We start from the raw sequence: 19,103 nt of genomic DNA, 5'->3' as shown, positions 1-19,103 counted from the left end.
TTTACTACACTGTAACATGATCTCAGAGATGGTATATTTAAAGAGCAGAGGGTATGGGGAGTACAGCCCCCCATGTGGGGGGTGCAGGGGGGTTTGCCCTCCTGCTTACAACCGTGAGGTATGTTTTTTATTTTTTTTATTTATTTTTTTACATTTTCAAAGTTTTACAATAATGGTTCGATCATATAGTATTTCGAAGTTGTAAAACTTCGACAACGTGATATAGACCTGTGAAATATACATACATACATAAGCTGGCATTATAGGTTCATAGGTTCATAGGTAGGTACTGGGCTATTGGCCCTAGGGCCTATATAAGCCTAGCCAAAAAAATGTACCCTCGCTTTCGCCACCCAAGAAAATTATTTTCCTGTGCCCCTGTCAAGCAGAGCCACAGAAGTGATCCCTGGGGTGAATTTACCATTTCCCATCCAATCATCAAGATTCTTCTTTAAGAGTGCTAATTTGGAGCTCTGTTTGACATAGATTTGTAGTCTGTTCCAGAGTATGGGAAGTCTGAGACAGGAATCTATCCCTCCAGCATGTTCTGTTTATTTTGGTGACAAGGTTTAGGTCCCTAGAGGGTGTAGCTCAGAGGGATTGGGATTTCTTTAAGTGGAGCATGTCCAACAGCTCGGGGTTTGACATAGCTTTGTATGTTAGGCAGAGATCGCGCCTGAGTAGGTGACATGTGATGGAGTAAAGCTGTAGTTTTTTTGAGACGGTTTGTGTAGGGCATCTGTTTGAGGCCAGTAATCCTCTTTATGAGGTATTTCTGTGGTCTTTCCAGTTGTTGTAGATGTCTTGTGAGGTACATACCAAAAGGGGCATTGTACTCTATAATGGGTCTAATGAGTGATGAGTAGAGGGGAACAATGACCTCTTTTTTTCTGGATGAGAATCCTTTTCTGATGAGATGAGCCATGTAGAAGGATTTCCTGACCACTGTGGCGATGTGATTATCAAAAGAGAGACTACTGGACTACTGTCCACCTGTGTCCCAAGGTCTCTTATCACATTTTTGGCATTAAGTAGACTACCAGCTATGTGGTAATTCATGGGTACAGAGTTTTTACCAAAGGGGATGACAATACACTTTTTGGCATTGAGCTTAGGCCATGGCTTTGACACCAGGTATCTGTCTCAGTGAGGCCCTTTTGTAGTTTGTCCACAACATTAGGAGTTTCATTTATGGCTCCTAGTTTGCAGTCTACAAACTTTGTTAACCAAAGACCTTCTGAGTTAGTCTGCACCTCAGAGAAGTAGACGCCAAACAGGAGAGGACCCAGGACTGAACCCTGTGGTACTCCACTTGTCACTGGTCTGAAGTCAGATTTGGAATCCGCTACTTTCACAGTGTGGATTCTGTCCATGAGCCAGTTGGCAACCCATCTTGTGACATAGGGATTTATACCTAATTTAGTGAGCTTATCTATAATTCCAGAGTGGTTGATGGTGTCGAAAGCCTTGGCAAGATCTAGATAAGCTGTGTGAACCATTTTACCTTCATCTATGGCTTTGGTGACTGCTTGAAAGAAGTCAGTCAGGTTTAGGAGACATGATCTGCCTTTTACAAATCCAAACTGGGTAGGGTCCAGAGTTTGGAGATTACCAATGTCTTTGCTTATGAGTTCCATGATGATATGTTCCATGGCCTTGCAGACCAGGCTCGTCAGGCTAATGGGGTGATAGTTCCTGGGGTCCATTGTGGCTCCCCCTTTGTGGAGTGGGATTACCGTCGCGGTGCGCCATTCAGTGGGTACAAAGCCTGAGGTGAGGCTATGATTGAACATGGTACTTAGGTAGGGTGCCAGTTCATTCTGTAGTTCATGTAGAACGCAGCCTGGGATATTGTCAGGTCCCATGGATGCTGTGTTCTTGGCTTTGGACAGTGTGTTTTTTACCTGCGCAGCCGTGATTATAGGAACTTTGCATTTGGTATAGAGATGGGCCTTCTAGGGGGTGAGAGGCGGTAAAGTTAGCACTGAACCTATCTGCTAGGATGTTAGCAATATCAGTTGGTTCTGTATATTTAGTGCCATTGTGCTGCAACTCAACAGATCTGAGTGTTCCTATTGAGATTCTTGACATAGCTATAGAATGCTTTGTGGTTGTCTTTAGAGTCAGTGGCAATTTTGTTTTCGTAACTAGCTTTGGAGGATTTTATGTGGGATCTCAGCTTCTTACTGAGGTTGACCAGGGAGTTCCTCCAGTCATGGGATTTTACTCTTTTCTGCAACAGTTTCTTTCTTCTATTGTAGAGTTTGTTTATGGCAGAGGACCACCAGATTGGCTTCCTTTTTTGGAAGATAACAACTTGGTTCTGTTAAGGATAGCATGATCCATGCACTCGTGTAAGTGCTTATAAAGTGCATTTGTGTAGGATTCAGCAGTCATACCTCTATTGTCCGTCTGCATGGGTGTCATGAAGTTTGCCACTTCTGTCTTAAGAAGTGTGAAGTTGGCTTTGTAGAAGTTTTTTTATGATGGTTTCCCTAATTGGGAGTGGGGGTGGGATGTGAATCTAGGCCGATTAGCTTGTGGTCGGATCTGACCAACAAGGAATTGACCTCTGGTGTGGAACACTGGTTTCCCATGTTGGTAATGACCAGGTCTAGGATATTGCTGCCACTGGTGGGGATGTGAATAAGTTGATCCAAGGCGTTGGAATTTATGAATTCTAAAATACGCTGAGCAAAAGAGTTGGTACATGATTAGTTTTCCCAGTTAATGGTGGGGTAGTTGAAATTGCCCATTATTAGGGTGTTGGATTGTACCCTAATACTTTTCAGTGTATCAAGAAATGAGGAGTGGGAATCCTGGGGCATGGTGGGGGGTCTGTAGCAAGCTACAATTTGGATTGCGGTCTTGCCCAGAGTTAGTTGCACTTGGATAATCTCGGATGCATTATGCTGTGCAACTAGCCTGGAGGTGTGAATATCCTTAATGAATATGGACACGCCTCCTCCTTTAGTGCTTCGTTCAGGGTTACGTGGCCGAAAGGTGTGGCATGAATTGTAGCCTGGTAATGCAGGGGTGCTCTCTGGAGCTTTGAACCAGGTCTCTGTCACTGCACAGATGTCAATGTTCTCCATTTTAAGGAGTGCCTCGAGTGAGTGCATTTTGAGGTTTAGACTTCTAGCATTGAGTAGCATTACCCTCAGATTTTGCTTGCTTGTACCTGTTACAGTGGTGAATTTGTCATTTGAACCTTGCCTAAAAAAGGCATTATCAGTATGTAATATAGTAAACCTCCTGTAGCTTATAGATATGTACTAGGCTAACTGCCCTTATGAACCATTTTAAGCCTAACCAATTTCCCTTTATGAGAATCAAACCCTGTGCTGTTAATTTGTGAGGAAATCACCTTATCCATTATGCCATCTCCCAACTACCTGGTATTGGAGATACATGGGATAAATGCAAATGGCCCCATAAAGGACATAGTGATTCAGCTACATTGGCTTCTGAATTCTCAAGACATTTACTTTTTACCTTTTAGACTTTATTCTTTTTTTCTGTCCAGTAACGCCAATATGACTAGTTGTAGACATGTCATGCTTCAGAATTTTTGTGACATCATCAGTACAGCATGAGTGAATTGTTTGGCTATACTTTAGAAACATGGGGCTAAAAACCCAGCTGATGATCATAAACAATAAAATGCTTGTAAGCCGTCTCAAATAGTATCCAAGCAAAGGTTAAAAATATTACACAGGCAAAACATTCTTTAAATGATGCAAGAAAACAAGTCTTGAAAATCTTTTTTTGCACCTTTTACATACTGATTATTTTGCATTTTTGATTTAGTGCAGAAAACTATATCAATATGGAGGCAGCATTAGCATTCCCTTTGAAGCCAGTTTTACTAATTAAAAATTAGTCCTGTAAGTTGGCTGCCAATGTATAAGTAACTAAAATGTCTTAAACATTCCCATGATGTTTTGTTTTAATAAAATCTGACTTGTGTACCATGAATAACAAAATGCTGCCATGCAACAAGCCTGAATAAATGGTTAGCTGCTTTTTGACTGTTTTATCCATTATTAAACATAAAGTACAGCTAGAGAACATTAAATAGAAATTACTCCTACATGTAAAAACAAAATGAAAACTCATGCATTTTATTTTATAATTCATTTGCTTCATTAATTTATACTTATCATTACAGAGAATGAAACATTTGAGGAAGATTATGATTTCTTGTTTAATTCACTTTCTGGATATGTTCTATCAGTCAATATTACAAATACACCTGTCATTGTTATATCATTCTTACATGCAGTTCCACGTTTTTGATAAATTTTAATCCAATCCTGATTTTGTTAACTGAAATAGCACATAAATAGGCATTAAAGCAAGGCTTCATTATTATAAAATTTAGTATGCCTGATCAGATACTATGTATTTTAATTTTATTTAATCCTTATTCTAAGAAACAAATCTTACTTGTAAATATGGACAAAGTGGCTGGATTTCCCAGTGTTACATTGTCTGCAGCTACAGGTGTGATTGTGATGGTGTAGGCACTGCCAGGGTTCAGTCCCGGCAAGCTGACATAAGGAGTGGTGACTGTCAGAGATGATGATGGAGGCCCTGTAATCTGTATTCTGTAGGAAATCTGATTACCAGGAGGTGTTCCCCATGACACAAACACAGATGTAGCAGTGGCATTGACAACAGAAAGTTGGGTTACATCACCAGGTGCTGCAAGAGAAAACAAGATTACAAAGTAATCCCTAGTTGTCTGTGTTACTTCATCTTTCCAAATGTTTGACAAAACAAAATGTGCATAGGCTTGTTTTCCTTGCTTGCCATAAAGGCTTGGACTGATGCATTCATTTGAATATGCTTGAATTTACAACAATTATCTTTGAGCCTATAGAATATTATACAAAATATGAGGCATAGCAGATGTGTATTTTACATACTGTAATTGTAGACATACCTTCTGTATTAATTCAGAGCAGACATTTTTTGGAAAGAGTTAGTCCTTTTCAATAATAATTTTCAATTTCACTGTATGACTCACTCAACACTTACCTGCTGACAAACGCAGGAATAATTTTGTTTTGGAATACTTATTAAATGTCATTCTATGGTAATGTTTACTCCAGGAGAACACATTCTGTAAGCACCATATAAATACATTTAGTCTCTATAAATTGGAATTTGTTAAACTTCTTCTCTTCACATCTTTGTTCAAACTTGTGGAATTGATCACATCTTAAAAGGCATTTAGAAATAATATGCATATGTGAATGTCATGAGTTAAACAACAAATTGGATATTATTCAAATGACATGAGCTTTCTACCTCTCTTTCACTGTCAGCATTCTGCAACAGCCTTTTGAAGGAATGCAGTGACACAACACATCAAATGGAGGAACAACATTAAGAGACTGTCAGAATATAACTTAAGTTGCATGGACTATTTAAAATTATCATAAGACTACAATCACCACAACAACTACATCAACACTACAACCCAATGCAAGGCATTAAAAGCACAAATAGACTTGTGTCCTCTCCTCCTTGGATCATGCCATTTTCCGGACCAGCAGAGTGTTGCTAAGTCCCCATATGAATGACTGCATTAAAGTGAGTGGAGGACATTACCTTAAGGAAATGAAAGACATGCAGATTCATTAAAGGGAAACCCTATGAAATAAAGCCAATTCATTGTATCTAACCATTGCCTTTGATGTGTGAAGATGGTTTGCTGTTTTGATATGTTGTGTGATATTCAAAACATAGCAGCTTATCCAAATAAATTACTGGCTGTTTCTTTCAGTGGATTTTATTTAGGAATTTTGTGCCATTTTATGATTGACAAAGTCAGTTAAATGAGAAGTAAGATATATTTAACATGACCATATTGTGTCTAAGACATTGCAGAATGCTTTTTCTTCCTTAAAAGCTAATGGGACATTGCAAAATACCAAATTTAATAGAGCTAAGTCAAACCTTGATTAGTGCATCACTAAACTTTTGCACAACAAGGAAAATGAATTCCTTTATTATAATAAAAGACATCTGGATTTATCATATCTAATAAATAATGAAATCCTAGTAACAAGTATTGGAATAATTTGCAGTCTCTTATCCTTGACAGCCAAATGTTTGTTAAATAACATATAGGACTGAAAGTGGTTGTTATAATACGCATACTTCATTTGCATAAAATCTGAAGTACAAGAGAGAACAGAATTAATGAAGCTTACAAACACTCCATGCTACTCACATTATGCAAGACTTTGCATTAACACAACTGGACAAGAACAAGGTGGTATAAGCTGTCCATCTGGTACCAGGGCCTGTGATGCACAGCAGCCCTAAGGACCCTTAAATTGGATAAATTAGACTGACACTTAGTGTTTGCCCATGTGGGAGTGAATGATTTGAGTCAGTGCACCCAGAGGGACATGCAGAAAGACACAATGAAGCTTGTTATGCCTCTGTTTGTGGCAATAAAGTCATTAGTCTAGAGTAGTATGTTTGCTTCACATACAATGATAACAAGATACCAAGACAAGATAATTGTCTCTTACAATTGGCTACGTAGTTGGTGTCATTCTAAGGAAATTCTGTATATGTCAGCCTGGGATGAGATGTTAGACAATACTTTCTGCTTTGCTGGTTACTGTTGACACCTCTCATTCCAAGGATTCGGCATACAGGCTGAAGCCTTTCCTGCCCCCACACAGCAATTTTCTCATGACACCTGATGGACATTCCAACATAACAAACACAAACTCAAATTCAGACATCATGGTGCCACTTCTCAATGCTGAGTATAACTGAAAAAGTGCCTAAACCTCAGGTCTGTCTATGTTAGGGTTTAGCGCCAATTGTTCCTTCAGGTGTTGGGTAGAAGCGGGATGTATCTGCATTTATCTGAAATACCACCACCTCATGTCAAATTGCCCATGACCCTAACTTGGAGCTCCTGGTGAGCCAAATCACCATTAACAGACTCATCATTTACTTTATTGTTAGCTACCATGCACCATGAATTTCACCCCAAACAGCATGCAAATTTCCCTATATTTCAAACCAAATACCATCTTTGTAGGAGGCTTCAATTACAAAGCTTTAACTGGCTGACATGATGTGCTCACCATTTCCAGTTCTTTGTTAATACCAATGAACTAAAACTTTATAAAACTACCCACTAGAAGCTCTAATATTCCAGGTCTGGTTCTAAACACTCTAGACACTGCCTTTACTCTGAACAGCATCTCCTTATCCCATGCTAAATCTGAACACAAGTTAGTCAATTATCTTCACTGTCAGTATTAGAAGTATCATCTGACTAACAAATTAGTCTGTCTTTAGGGACTTCACCAAGGGGGCAAACCAAGATCAACCTATAGAAAACACATGCAAAATTCCCATTAGTCCTCTGCAAACAGACCCAACTGAGAGGGCTGCCACATTCATCTATGACTTTTACCAGTACTAAACAGCTTTATAAAAAAGTCAGTCCTTTTCTCCTTATATATAATGGTAAACAAAGGAATACAACTGCTCTGGTGGAAGTCCAGTATTAATAAAATGTATAATAAAGGTTCAAAAATCATGAACATTTGTAAGAACTCTTCATGCCCTTATCTCAGGGTGACACTGAAACATGCCAGTAAAGAACGTAAAAGAGTAACAGTAGAAAAGGTAAAGTCATGTACAAGCTTAAGGCCACAACAGCAGCTTAAGGAAAATAAACTATTTTTTTTTAGTTTTGTCAGGAAGTTAAAGAATAATGTCCAATGATACACTGAGCTCATCTACAATGATGTCACATGTTCCAATCCAAAGAATATGGCTGATAAATTGGCTAACTTTACCTGTATTGCTGTCCCTAGTGTCCCTGAAACTTTAGTTTACCCTGAAATCACCTTGGAACAAACCTTAACATGCCTGTTAAAGACTAAAAGTAATACTTAGGCTGTAGTCTCAGCAACACTAAGTATGTATTATGTAAGACTCCACTTACACTTTTCAAACTCATAAGATCCATAGGGTTTGTAGAGCAGCGACTGTGAATCCCTAAAACAAGGGTGGCCTCAATACAGATCCTGGTAATTACAGTTCCATCAGCCTTCCCAGCCATATAGAACATATAATAGCAGAAATCATTTTTGCGGATGGAAGATAGTTAAAGAATAAAGATCAAAATCAGGTTTTTATTTTTTTTTTCTTTAATGACAGGTTTGTGGAGAGCTTCAGCGTAAAGACACCATGGGCTGTGGGGCCTGGTAATGCAGTGAACAGTAATTCTCTCAGTCTGGCCCAAGCTTTTCACACAATCATAGTTTTGGCATTGTGCATTGTTAAAATGTTAGACAAACTTAAAGTAAATCCCTATATTATCTGCTGTATACCAAACCAGCTACTTGACAGATCTGATATTATGAAAGTTTTTAGTTTCCACTCTGAAAATAAAACTATACCTAGCTGGGTACCACAGGGATCAGTGCTAGGACCTCTCCTGTTTGGCATTTATTTTGTAGAGATTCAGTCAAATATCTCAGACGTATGGTTGACAAGGCTTTGTGATGACTGCAAGCTGTGCACTCCTATCTACACATATACTGATATTAAACATCTCCATCAAGGGATGCAATATATGTTTATCTGTTTATTGAAGACTCTCTTAAATGAAAAAAAAAAATTCCACAAAGTAATAATCGGTAAAAAAGCTGCTCCTGACTCATATGTATAACATGGTATAACTCTTTTTGAAGCCACTGCAGGAAAAAGATCTGTGTATATTCAGTCATTATGTTTCCACTATAGGCAGGGATTCCTACTATGTGGATCATTTTTTTAACCTTTAACACATCCATGAAAGACTAGCAATCCTTAACAATTAAAAACACTGACATCAATAGAGAAGAACAATCTAAACTGAAGCACAGGAATGGTAAACCTATGTACTTATCAAAGTAACAAGAACCCAGGACATAAATACACCCATAATTATTTAGAAAAAGATATGGCAGTCTACATCAGTTTGTGCATGCAAGCTAGTGTTATATACAGAAAGGAGAAGAGAATGTACATACACTCAGGTTGGCTGGGTCATTCGTGTATTTAGCAGTAAACATAACAAATAGTATCTATGCATAGTATTCTTTCAACAAAGCAATCCAGTAACACTGATATCTCTGATGGAGTCTGTTTGGGGAGCAGCAGTCTGCAGTCTTTGTGGATCGCTTAACTTCCATGTGAATATCTTCATGATCCAAAGTTGTCATCCTGCTATTGTACTCTTCCCTTATCAAACCCATCTTTGAATACAATGCTCCCTTTGTCATGCTTAAATCAAAGCATGTTTCTAAATTAGAAAGGCCGCAGAGATAACCTACCAAGAAAACCCTTTAAATGGCTCAATTATCCCTACTGACTAGCACAGCTCTCACTATATTCACTATCTTAAAAGCTGCACTGCGGTATTCTGCACCCGTCATTGTGAAACCAGTCTCCACCATGTATAGCCATGCCCATTACGACTTTATCTCCACTGAAGTGCTTTGCATCACTTTATGTTCTGGTTACAGATGTTGTTATACTGGTATGACTATCCAGAAGTTTTCTTTCAGAATTGAAGAGCATATTTATGCTATTAGGAGTGGTGACTCCAGATATGCTTTCAACACACATACTTTGGCCCATCACAGTATGACAAAGAAGCTTTTCTTTAGTATCATTGATCATGAACCATGTAATTATATGGGCAGGAACATTAAGAAATAATTATAAACCAGGGAAATTAAATAGCAGCTTTTATTACAGGCAGATAAGTTTCCTTGTATAAGCAATATTATCAATGCTTATCAATGCCAAATGCCTTTTGAAGGAGACAGGACTCAGTAAGATCAAAGAAATTGAACTTAAACATTTTTATTTATATTACTAAGTCTTTCGGCTTTTCCCAGTTAGGGGTCACCACAGCGAAGCTCCTGTCCACTAATGATTGGCAGAGGATTTTTCCATTGCTGAGTTGCCAGCCTGATGCCCAACCTTCAAAGAAGTCACACCCATTCACGCAAGCACCTACCTGCATGTCTTTAAATGTCACATGACCACAGGGAGAACATGCCGACTCCACACAGAAGGTGCTCCAGCCAAGAATCGAATGGGAGAACCCATAAGTTATTTAAATGATCGATTATAAGGTTTTCTATAATGTTTATTGTGTATTGCATTGTTTTAAACAAAATATTTTATATGCATGTATTTGTGTTGTATGTCATATGACTAGCCATATGAATACTTCTAGCTGAAACATACGTACATTTTTAAATAGCTTATTTATTCCAAATGAGTCCGGCTTATAGCAGTATGAAAGTACTAAATAAATTCACTGTCAGCCTGAACTGGGTACTGTGTTTTGCATTCAGGAAACTGAATTTACAGCAGTCCTGGGAGACTGTACTTTTAGTTTTGTTTCCTTGTGTTTACTACTGTTTGGGTATGGCTGACAAAGAGACCTAAAATGCTACAGGTGTTTTAGAACAGTTTACTATGGATTAGTTTCCAAAGAATTGCCATCTCATGTTTGGGAATATTGTAAGCGCCCTCAAAGACATTGACTTATCTCGGCAATGAGAGGAAAGGTCCAATTCTCTGGACTTGTATGCTGTAGACAGTGACAATGACGCTATCACTGTGGAGAATAATGACATAGACTGGTTTCTGACAGTTCACCATTGGTTTACATCTACTACCATTCAAAATGTTTTTTGAATAAACCACCCAATTCTTTTATGGTGATAAGTACTCAAAAAGCCATTGTTTGGTGAAATAATGCTGAGTCTACATCGTTCAAATATCATTTAAAAAACTTTGAAAATAAACTCAATAGGTACCAATCATTTACTACTGATAATCTGTATCCAGAGCTCTGTAAATCAGAGGTCTAAGATTTTTTTAAATATCTCAAGAGAATTACCAAACTGAACAGTTTTTTATGAATTTAAAGAGTTCATTAACTCAACAGGGCTTCTGCTCTTGAAACTTTGTACTGCAGTGAAAAACATATTAATAATTAACAGATTAAACTTGAGGAGTTCAATAGCAAAATTAAAAAAATCTATCTACCCTTAATTTGGCACTGTATGAAGCTGTCTTTATTTCTATAGATGGTCATATCAAAGCAATATTTCTCTGAATCAGGCTGCATACACCACTGATATTGTCATTTCCCTCCACTCCAACCGACATCAGAGAATAGAGACTGCATTTCTAATAATGACACTCAACACAGCATCTGGAATTATGCCAAAATAGCAAAACGTTTTATGGAATAACATTGAGGAAACAGGATACAGGAGGTCTGACAGGACTGTGCAAAGGCAGTTACATCAACAGATTTCAGAAAGTATTTATAAGAGACAAAAAAGCAATAAAGCAAAAAGACAGTCCATCTCGCAAAATACATTTATTCAATAAACTGCAACACTACAACACTGCAAAGCTTTAGAGTAAAATAATTTTTCTCAATGCAACAGTTTAAACCATCAGTTCAATATTTTATATAACAATTTAAAATTGCATCAACCTACCAATTAAAACTAATTAGTTCAATAAAAAGTAACCCTTTAATTACCAATAAAACCACATGACATAAAAAACAGTATTATAGAAACAGTATCAAAATTCTCATACAGCATTAAATAATAGAATGGTTTAGTTTAATTATAGGTTTAATACTATTTATCGTATTTAAGCCAGGTGGAGTGTCTGCCCTAAAATAATCTATCTATATTCCACTGCTTCTGTAAGAGTAACAATATCCCCACCCCTATGATTCAAATCTATATTTTGTACTACTCTGAACTTCAAGAAATATTCATTTGCATCTAGTTTTCTACATATTTCTGTGATATATGTGATAGTATACTATCTTTTAACTTATTATTCATTTTGCCTTTATTGACCCCTGAATATTTCTCACAGCTGGCAAGGTAAACCACATTTACAGTGTGACAAGTAGCAAACATTTGGAAAACCAAGTTATTTTAGAAACTGGGTGGGTACATTCTACATCTGTGTTTATTTTTAAGAGACAATGAATTTTGGCAGGAGTCACCAATATGTGAATTTCAATCACAGTTTGAGAGGCCTGAAACAAGGATGTAGGCAATCCTAACCAATTTAAGTGAACCATGTACTTCAACTAGTAAAGAGTTAATTTTTAGTTGCTGCAATGAACTTTTTTCTGATGCCTGGACTGCTTCATTCAAGCTTAGTTTTTCATTCTTTCACAGCAAAAGGGGAAACCCAGTAAATATTTTTTTTATTAAGAAACTAATCCTGAATTTTCTATTAAAGATGACTGTATTTGAACATTAAGGTTTAAGTAAACCATTCACTTTTAGTCCCCATGTATTATCAGCTTTGTAAACACTCTATGATGCTTGTTACAGAGAAAGAGAAAACTTTAATGTATTATGAAAATGTCACTAGGAATTTTTTTTTTAGTATTTTTTTATTTTGGTTCTAAAGATAAAAAAGGAATTAAATTTTTTGAATGGTAAGAAACTTAGATTTATAAAAGCCAGTAATGAGCAAGGGCCTGCAATCATGTTGGGCAAAGAATATGTTAAAGCCATGGATGCTATATTATCCAACATTAATGAATCTGAAGTCATACAGCGTTGTGGTTTACACAAATTTACAATTGACGTTGACAAACAGATTTAAGACAATGAGCTATTAATAAGCTACTTCCTGTTGTATAGAAATTGATTTCATCAACCCTAATTGCCTGCTGTCTGACCATATACAATTACTTAACCAAACAGTGCTTTGTGGCAATTGAGAATTTGGGTTTAGCTTCTAATTGGTCTCCCAGACTAGATGCCTACAAATTACTGATGACGAAATAGAAATATACTCAATATATTTTGTATGACTTACTCAATTAAGTCTTTTCTGATTCAAAAATATTTGATTTTATGTACATGGAACATCTAAGGCATGATATTTTTTCAGCATACTCTAGGGAGGGCTCTATATTTTTATTACAATTATTATTATTATTTTTAACTAAAGCACTGAATCCAATAGTTCAGCAGCTTGACAGCAGTCTTAAGGATTCTTGGGAATGTTTTTAGTTTGGATTAAATGGGAAATTATTCTTTTACAAGAAATGAAAAAAATATATACTTACATTAGACTTTAGATCTTTTTTCACTAGTGTTCATAAAGAAGAAAGTTATGACCTTTCTACCCTACTTCTGTCATTGATACTATCTATAGTTTACTTGAATTATTGATAACATTTGTTTTAGGTTCATAGGTTCATAGGCGTATACTAGGCTAATGGCCCTGGAGCCTTTACAAGCCTGGCCTGTAGGATATTTAATAGTGAGTTCTTCAAACATGTAAGAGGTGAAGCAATGAATGCACTGTTATCCTGTCTTTTTCCAATCTTGTGTTAAGAGAGTGGGATTTTTATTTCTATTGAAATGAGTGCCTTTGTTTTCTAAACTTAATTTTTATAAAAGATTTGTGGAAACCTATTTTTTATTTCAGATGGTTTAGCTGATAAATGTGATATTCTAATTCATGAGTTAAATAGAACCACTTCTTATTTTGATTTTTCCTTAGGTAGTCCGAGCAAAGCTATTAGGTTTTGGATGTTATTTTAGATGTGGATTTGAGAAGAAAATTGATATTAAAATAATCAGGAATGAAAAATTGGGAATAATCACATATTAGGAAAAAACATCCCTTATTTATGAAACATACTATTCCCAGAGAGCAAAATAATCTGGGCATCACCATTAACCACCAGTGATAATGTTCAGCATGTTATTAACATTTTTAGTGAGGCGGGTTACAATAGTATTTCTTTGATAATGATAATTATAATAATTGTCGAAGAAATTTACACCAAAAGATGTGTACAATTTCACCTATTTTACATACAGGGATGAATAAATAAGTTAGGACAGGTAATGATCTGCACATTAATTATTCTAGTTTAATAATATCATCATACAATTTCAGAATCAGAAGAGTAATTGTGAACAACTGGCACATCATCTAAGGGAACTCAAGGGTTAACTTTTCTTCAAGGATACTAACCATCATTTACTTATAAAATGGGCTTTCATCTTAAAACATTACTAGAGAATGACAATGCCAAAGATGATCAGCAAAAGATCGCAACTCTATATACTGGGACTCTATATATTTGAGTGCAATTCTGAGAGTGCAGGTATATCCAAGAAGGGTCATTTGTCTTTCTACCACATCAAATAAATCCAGCTATCATTGTACCCACTGTGATGCCCATGCACTGGCCCAGTAATAAAGGAGCCTCAAGCCTCACCACTAGCAACAGTTAGGAGACATACACACTGGGAGGATGACAAGTACACACACAGTAAAGTGCAATTTCTCTTAACGGCACACAAAGTTCAGTTAGTCTGAGGCTGGTTTCTCCCTCTTTCTCCAGATCCCAAATAAGACTCCCCACTTGCACAGCTATAGGGTTAAGATCTCAGCTGAGGGGCCAAGCCAGGACCTCCAGTACCCTGTCTGTCCAAGCAGTGCTTTGTGTCCCTGTCCAAGTAGTTCACACACACACACACACACACACACACACACACACACACACACACACACACACACACACACACATGCATTAACAGACACACACTTTGAGATCTGATTTATATACAAACACACAGACACTCCTGGAGAAGGCTAGCACAGGTTTACTAGCTATGTCCTCTTCTGCCCAGACTATAAGGTAGTTATCACTGTGGCTGACTTCTACTTGCCAGCTACTATAAGGCCCGTACAAAGGGTGTCCAATCCTACTGTGTAATGCTACTACTATCCAAGTGGTAATCTGACTAAGACTTGCAAGGCTATTTAGGAGTGGCATGTACAGTGTCACCAAATACATATGCAAGTACTCTAACAGCTTTAATATGTCTCACAAATACCAGCCACAAAGATAGGTTTAAATTTATGTAATAATAAATAAAAGAACAAGACAATATTCAGTAGACAAACACAGTTACTTCAGAGTTTAAAATCACAGGAAATATTTAAAACAACATTGCAGGGTAGTCACAAATAAATAAAGAAACAATCTAAACAAATCTTTACTATGTTTCTAACTATATCTAAAAGAGTTACTATGCCCTAAAAACTTACTTACAGAGCAAGCAAGTGCAGATGTGATGATGAGTGGATGTTTCCAGGTCAAAGACAAAATATAAAATGCCCAGTCTCTCTCTGAGAGAGTTCTTAAATTAATATCAAATATCACTGCTCAGTTAACTTGGATGATATCACTTTTTGTCACCTGACTTCAATTCCCAGGCTAAACCTCCCATTGTAGCATTTGACATCTCCTTGTGAAAAACTCATAGCCTACAGATGTTTGCAGTTGCTGGAAGACATGAAACAATAAAACACTTACAAAACAATGCAGAAGGCACCCTAGTTCTAGACATCATGTCTCCTTGCTGCATTGAAACTAACTTTTATAACACAATTGTAAAACAATTTAATTTCCACTTATTTTCTTGAAGTTTTGTAAGTTAACTATGTATGTTCCAGTTTCTACTATTAAAACATGCATTTGCACAGGTATATAGTTTATATACATTTCAGTTCTTTTCTAGTAGGGTATACCGTGGACACATCCTTGAAGGTCAGTACTGTACAAACCATGTTCAACACATACTTCTGTACCAGTAGTTTAATATACACATAACATATAGTTCTAATACATTTGGTAACGCAAACAATTACATCATGCTGGTATTCACAAATGACACATAGCTATTTATAAAATTCCAGATAGCTGGGCTGGCAGTATCTCTTTTGTTACATTTCTATATAAATCATATTAATATTCTGGGACCCCTCCTGTTTGCTATATACTTTTCCAAAGTGCAAGCGAACACCAAGGGTCTATGGCTAACCAAGTTCGCAGATGACTGCAAACTGGGTGCAATTAATTATTCCACTGCCAACATAGACATCCTGCAAAAAGGTTTCACCGAGACTGACACCTGGTGTCAAAATCATGGCCTCAAACTAAATGCCAAAAAGTGCATTGTTATCCCCTTTGGCAAAAACATGGTACCCATGAATTACCAAATAGGGAGAAGTTCACTTAACACAGAAAGTGTGATAAGAGACCTTGGGACCCAAGTAGATAGTAACCTCTCCTTTGATAACCACATTGCCACAGTGGTCAGAAAATCTTTCTATGTGGCCCACTTAATCACAAAAGGGTTCGCATCTAGATATAAGGAAGTCATCATTCCCCTCTACTCATCACTTATCAGACCCCTCATTGAATACAATGCCCCATTTGGGATGTACCTCACAAGACACTTACAACAATTACCTCATCAAGAGGATCGCTGGCCTTAAACAATTGACCTATGCCGACTGGCTCAAGAAACTCAAACTCTACTCTGTTGCATACCGCTTACTCTGAGGAGACCTCTGTCTGACATACAAAGCTATGTCAAACCTGGATCTTTTGGACATGCTCCACTTGAAGAAACCCAATCTCCTTGAGCTACACGCTCTAGTGACTTAATCCTCACCACAACAATAAATAGGACATGCTGGAGGGATAGATTCATGTCCGAGACTTCCCATGCTCTGGAACAAGATTCCCATCCACATCAAGCAGAGCTCATCATTAGCACTATTCAAGAAAAAACATGACAAGTGGAAGGGTGATAGGAAATTCACCCTGGGGTTTTGTCTGGGGCACTGCTCGACAGAGGGCATGAATTTAACAATACAAGGGTGGTGAAAGCCAATACACTGTTGGCTAGGCTTGCCTTGGCCCTCAGGCAAATAATTATTTACAAAATTCCAGCTTGTTGGGCTGGCAGTATTTCCCTTGTGTCACACCCACTATAACTGTAACCCCAGTGGAGTGATTTATATCACTTTATTCTTTGAATGCAGCTGTTTTTATTTTGGTTGGGAGTAACAAAAGTTATCTGCTAAAATTGAAGAACATGTTAATACAGAATTGCTTTATACAGACATACATTGGTCAGTCAAGGAATGAAAAAAAGATTTTTTTTTTGTCAGTGATCATATACCCTGTGATTATAGGGACTTAAACACTAAATATAAATTACAATTAGGGCAGCTATATGGCAGATTTTATTACATGCTAAAATGTTTTCTGGTGTAAAGGATGCTATCAATTTCAAATGTTTTTGAAGGATAAAAGACTGGGTAAGAGAAATTAAATTATTTTAAAATTTGTATTTTTAAAGCATTTAAATGATTAATTATAATGACCTTTTTAATGTTTATTGTATTTTATGATGTTCTAAAAAATGGATTATGTTAATGTGTTCATGTTGTACACAACATGACATATATCTATATCCATATATATATATATATATATATATATATATATATATATATATATATATACACATACATACATACATATATATATATATATATATATATATATATATACACACATAAATATATATATATATATATATATATATATATATATATAGGTTCATAGGTAGGTACTAAGCTATTGGCCCTAGGGACTATATAAGCCTAGCCAAATGGTACCCTAGCTTTTGCTACCCAAGAAAAGTATTTTCCTGTGCCTCTGTCAAGCAGAGCCACAGAAGTGATCCGCGGGGTGAATTTCCCATCTCCCATCCAATCATAGAGATTTTTCTTGAAGAGTGCTAATGAGGAGTTTTGTTTGATATAGATAGGTAGTTTGTTCCAGAGTATGGGAAGTCTCTGCAGGGGCGGCCCGTGCTATTGGACTACCGGACTGCAGCCCCCACAACTTGAAAATAAAAAAAAAAAAGAAATAAATAGAAATAAAAAATTTGCGGACACACACTAGTCCAGATTGCTGCTGAGACAGTCTGGAGCATGTGCAGATGTCTCAGCAGCAGTCCTGACTGGGAAACATGGACAACAGAGCTTCCCAGAAGTCTATGTAGTTTAAAACTGCAATTACTGTCCTGGGGAAATGCGTTGGGGTCATACTGCAACATCACCAGTCAGGATCTCACGACGGGCAGGGTCGGATTTCCACCAGTTCTGGACAGTGTGTGTGTGTGTGTGTAAATGCCTCAGGTGCAATATACTGGTGGTTAGACTCATGGTGGTGTGGTAGGGAATACCTCATGATTTAACCCTGTACCTTGTATGCAGGTGTTAAAGACCTAAATTCCCTACCCACCACCATTTGTAAAAAAAATTGCAGATTTTTGCCTCATATTTGATCTGATCTATTCCTCATAATATCTGTGGTTTGTAAATATCGCAATGCTTGATATTTGATGGTGCAGTGGTAGTATTGTTGCCTTACAGCTGTAGGTTCTTGGGTTTGATTCTTGGCTGGGGTGCCTTCTTTGTGGGGGGGGGGGTCTGTATCTTCTCCCTGTGTTTGTGTGGGTTTGATTTTGTGTCATCCCATGTTACAAAGACATGTCTGCATTATTTCTTCCTGGGCCTCTGCTGAAAATTGTTTTTTTTTGTTCAAAGTCAGACTGTCCTGATTAACAAATGTTAAATAAAATTGACAGGCATTTGAATTTCAGACTTCAGGTTTCTGAATGTTTACTTCCTTACATATTTGATGATGCAGTGGCAGTATTGTTGCCTAACAGCTATAGGTTTTTTGGTTTGATTCTTGGCTGGGGTGCCTTCTGTGTGGAGTCTGTATCTTATCCCTGTGTTTGTGTGGATTTGCTCTGGTGTCCTGCCATTTTACAAAGACATGCGTCTACAGTATTTCTCCCTGGGCCTCTGCTGAAAATTGTTTTTGTTCCGTCAGAAGTAAAATTGACAGGCATTTGAATTTCAGACTTCATATTCTTCAGGAAATACATGGTAAAACATATTTTTATTCTAGCAATAAATATATAGTAATACGACCTTTTATTATAGCAATTTTTTAAGTTTATAAGATGACTATTTGAAATTTGTCCTTATGTTTGGGACTCTAATACCCTGTTATTGGCTTTGTCCGGGTTTTTTTGTGCTAAGGTTAACAGCTATGGCAAGAACTGAATTCACTGAATTTATCTGAGGGCTGTATTCCC

The 19,103-nt window shown here is 37.0% G+C and overlaps 1 protein-coding gene across 1 annotated transcript in view; it reads right to left on the bottom strand.

The window, feature by feature from the left end:
- The window catches only part of LOC122801341 (mucin-19-like), a 938,154-nt gene that overhangs the window by 607,088 nt on the left and 311,963 nt on the right, over positions 1 to 19,103 (bottom strand). The window contains exon 21 of the mRNA XM_044070881.1: positions 4,450 to 4,707. Within this exon, the coding sequence (XP_043926816.1) occupies positions 4,450 to 4,707 (258 nt within the window). The remainder of the gene's footprint in view (positions 1 to 4,449; positions 4,708 to 19,103) is intronic.

Source organism: Protopterus annectens, chromosome 4.part1 (genome assembly GCF_019279795.1).
Source record: "Protopterus annectens isolate FY-2018-M chromosome 4.part1, PAN1.0, whole genome shotgun sequence".
Lineage (NCBI taxonomy): Eukaryota > Metazoa > Chordata > Ceratodontiformes > Protopteridae > Protopterus > Protopterus annectens.
This window is presented reverse-complemented; position numbering and strand designations above follow the sequence as displayed.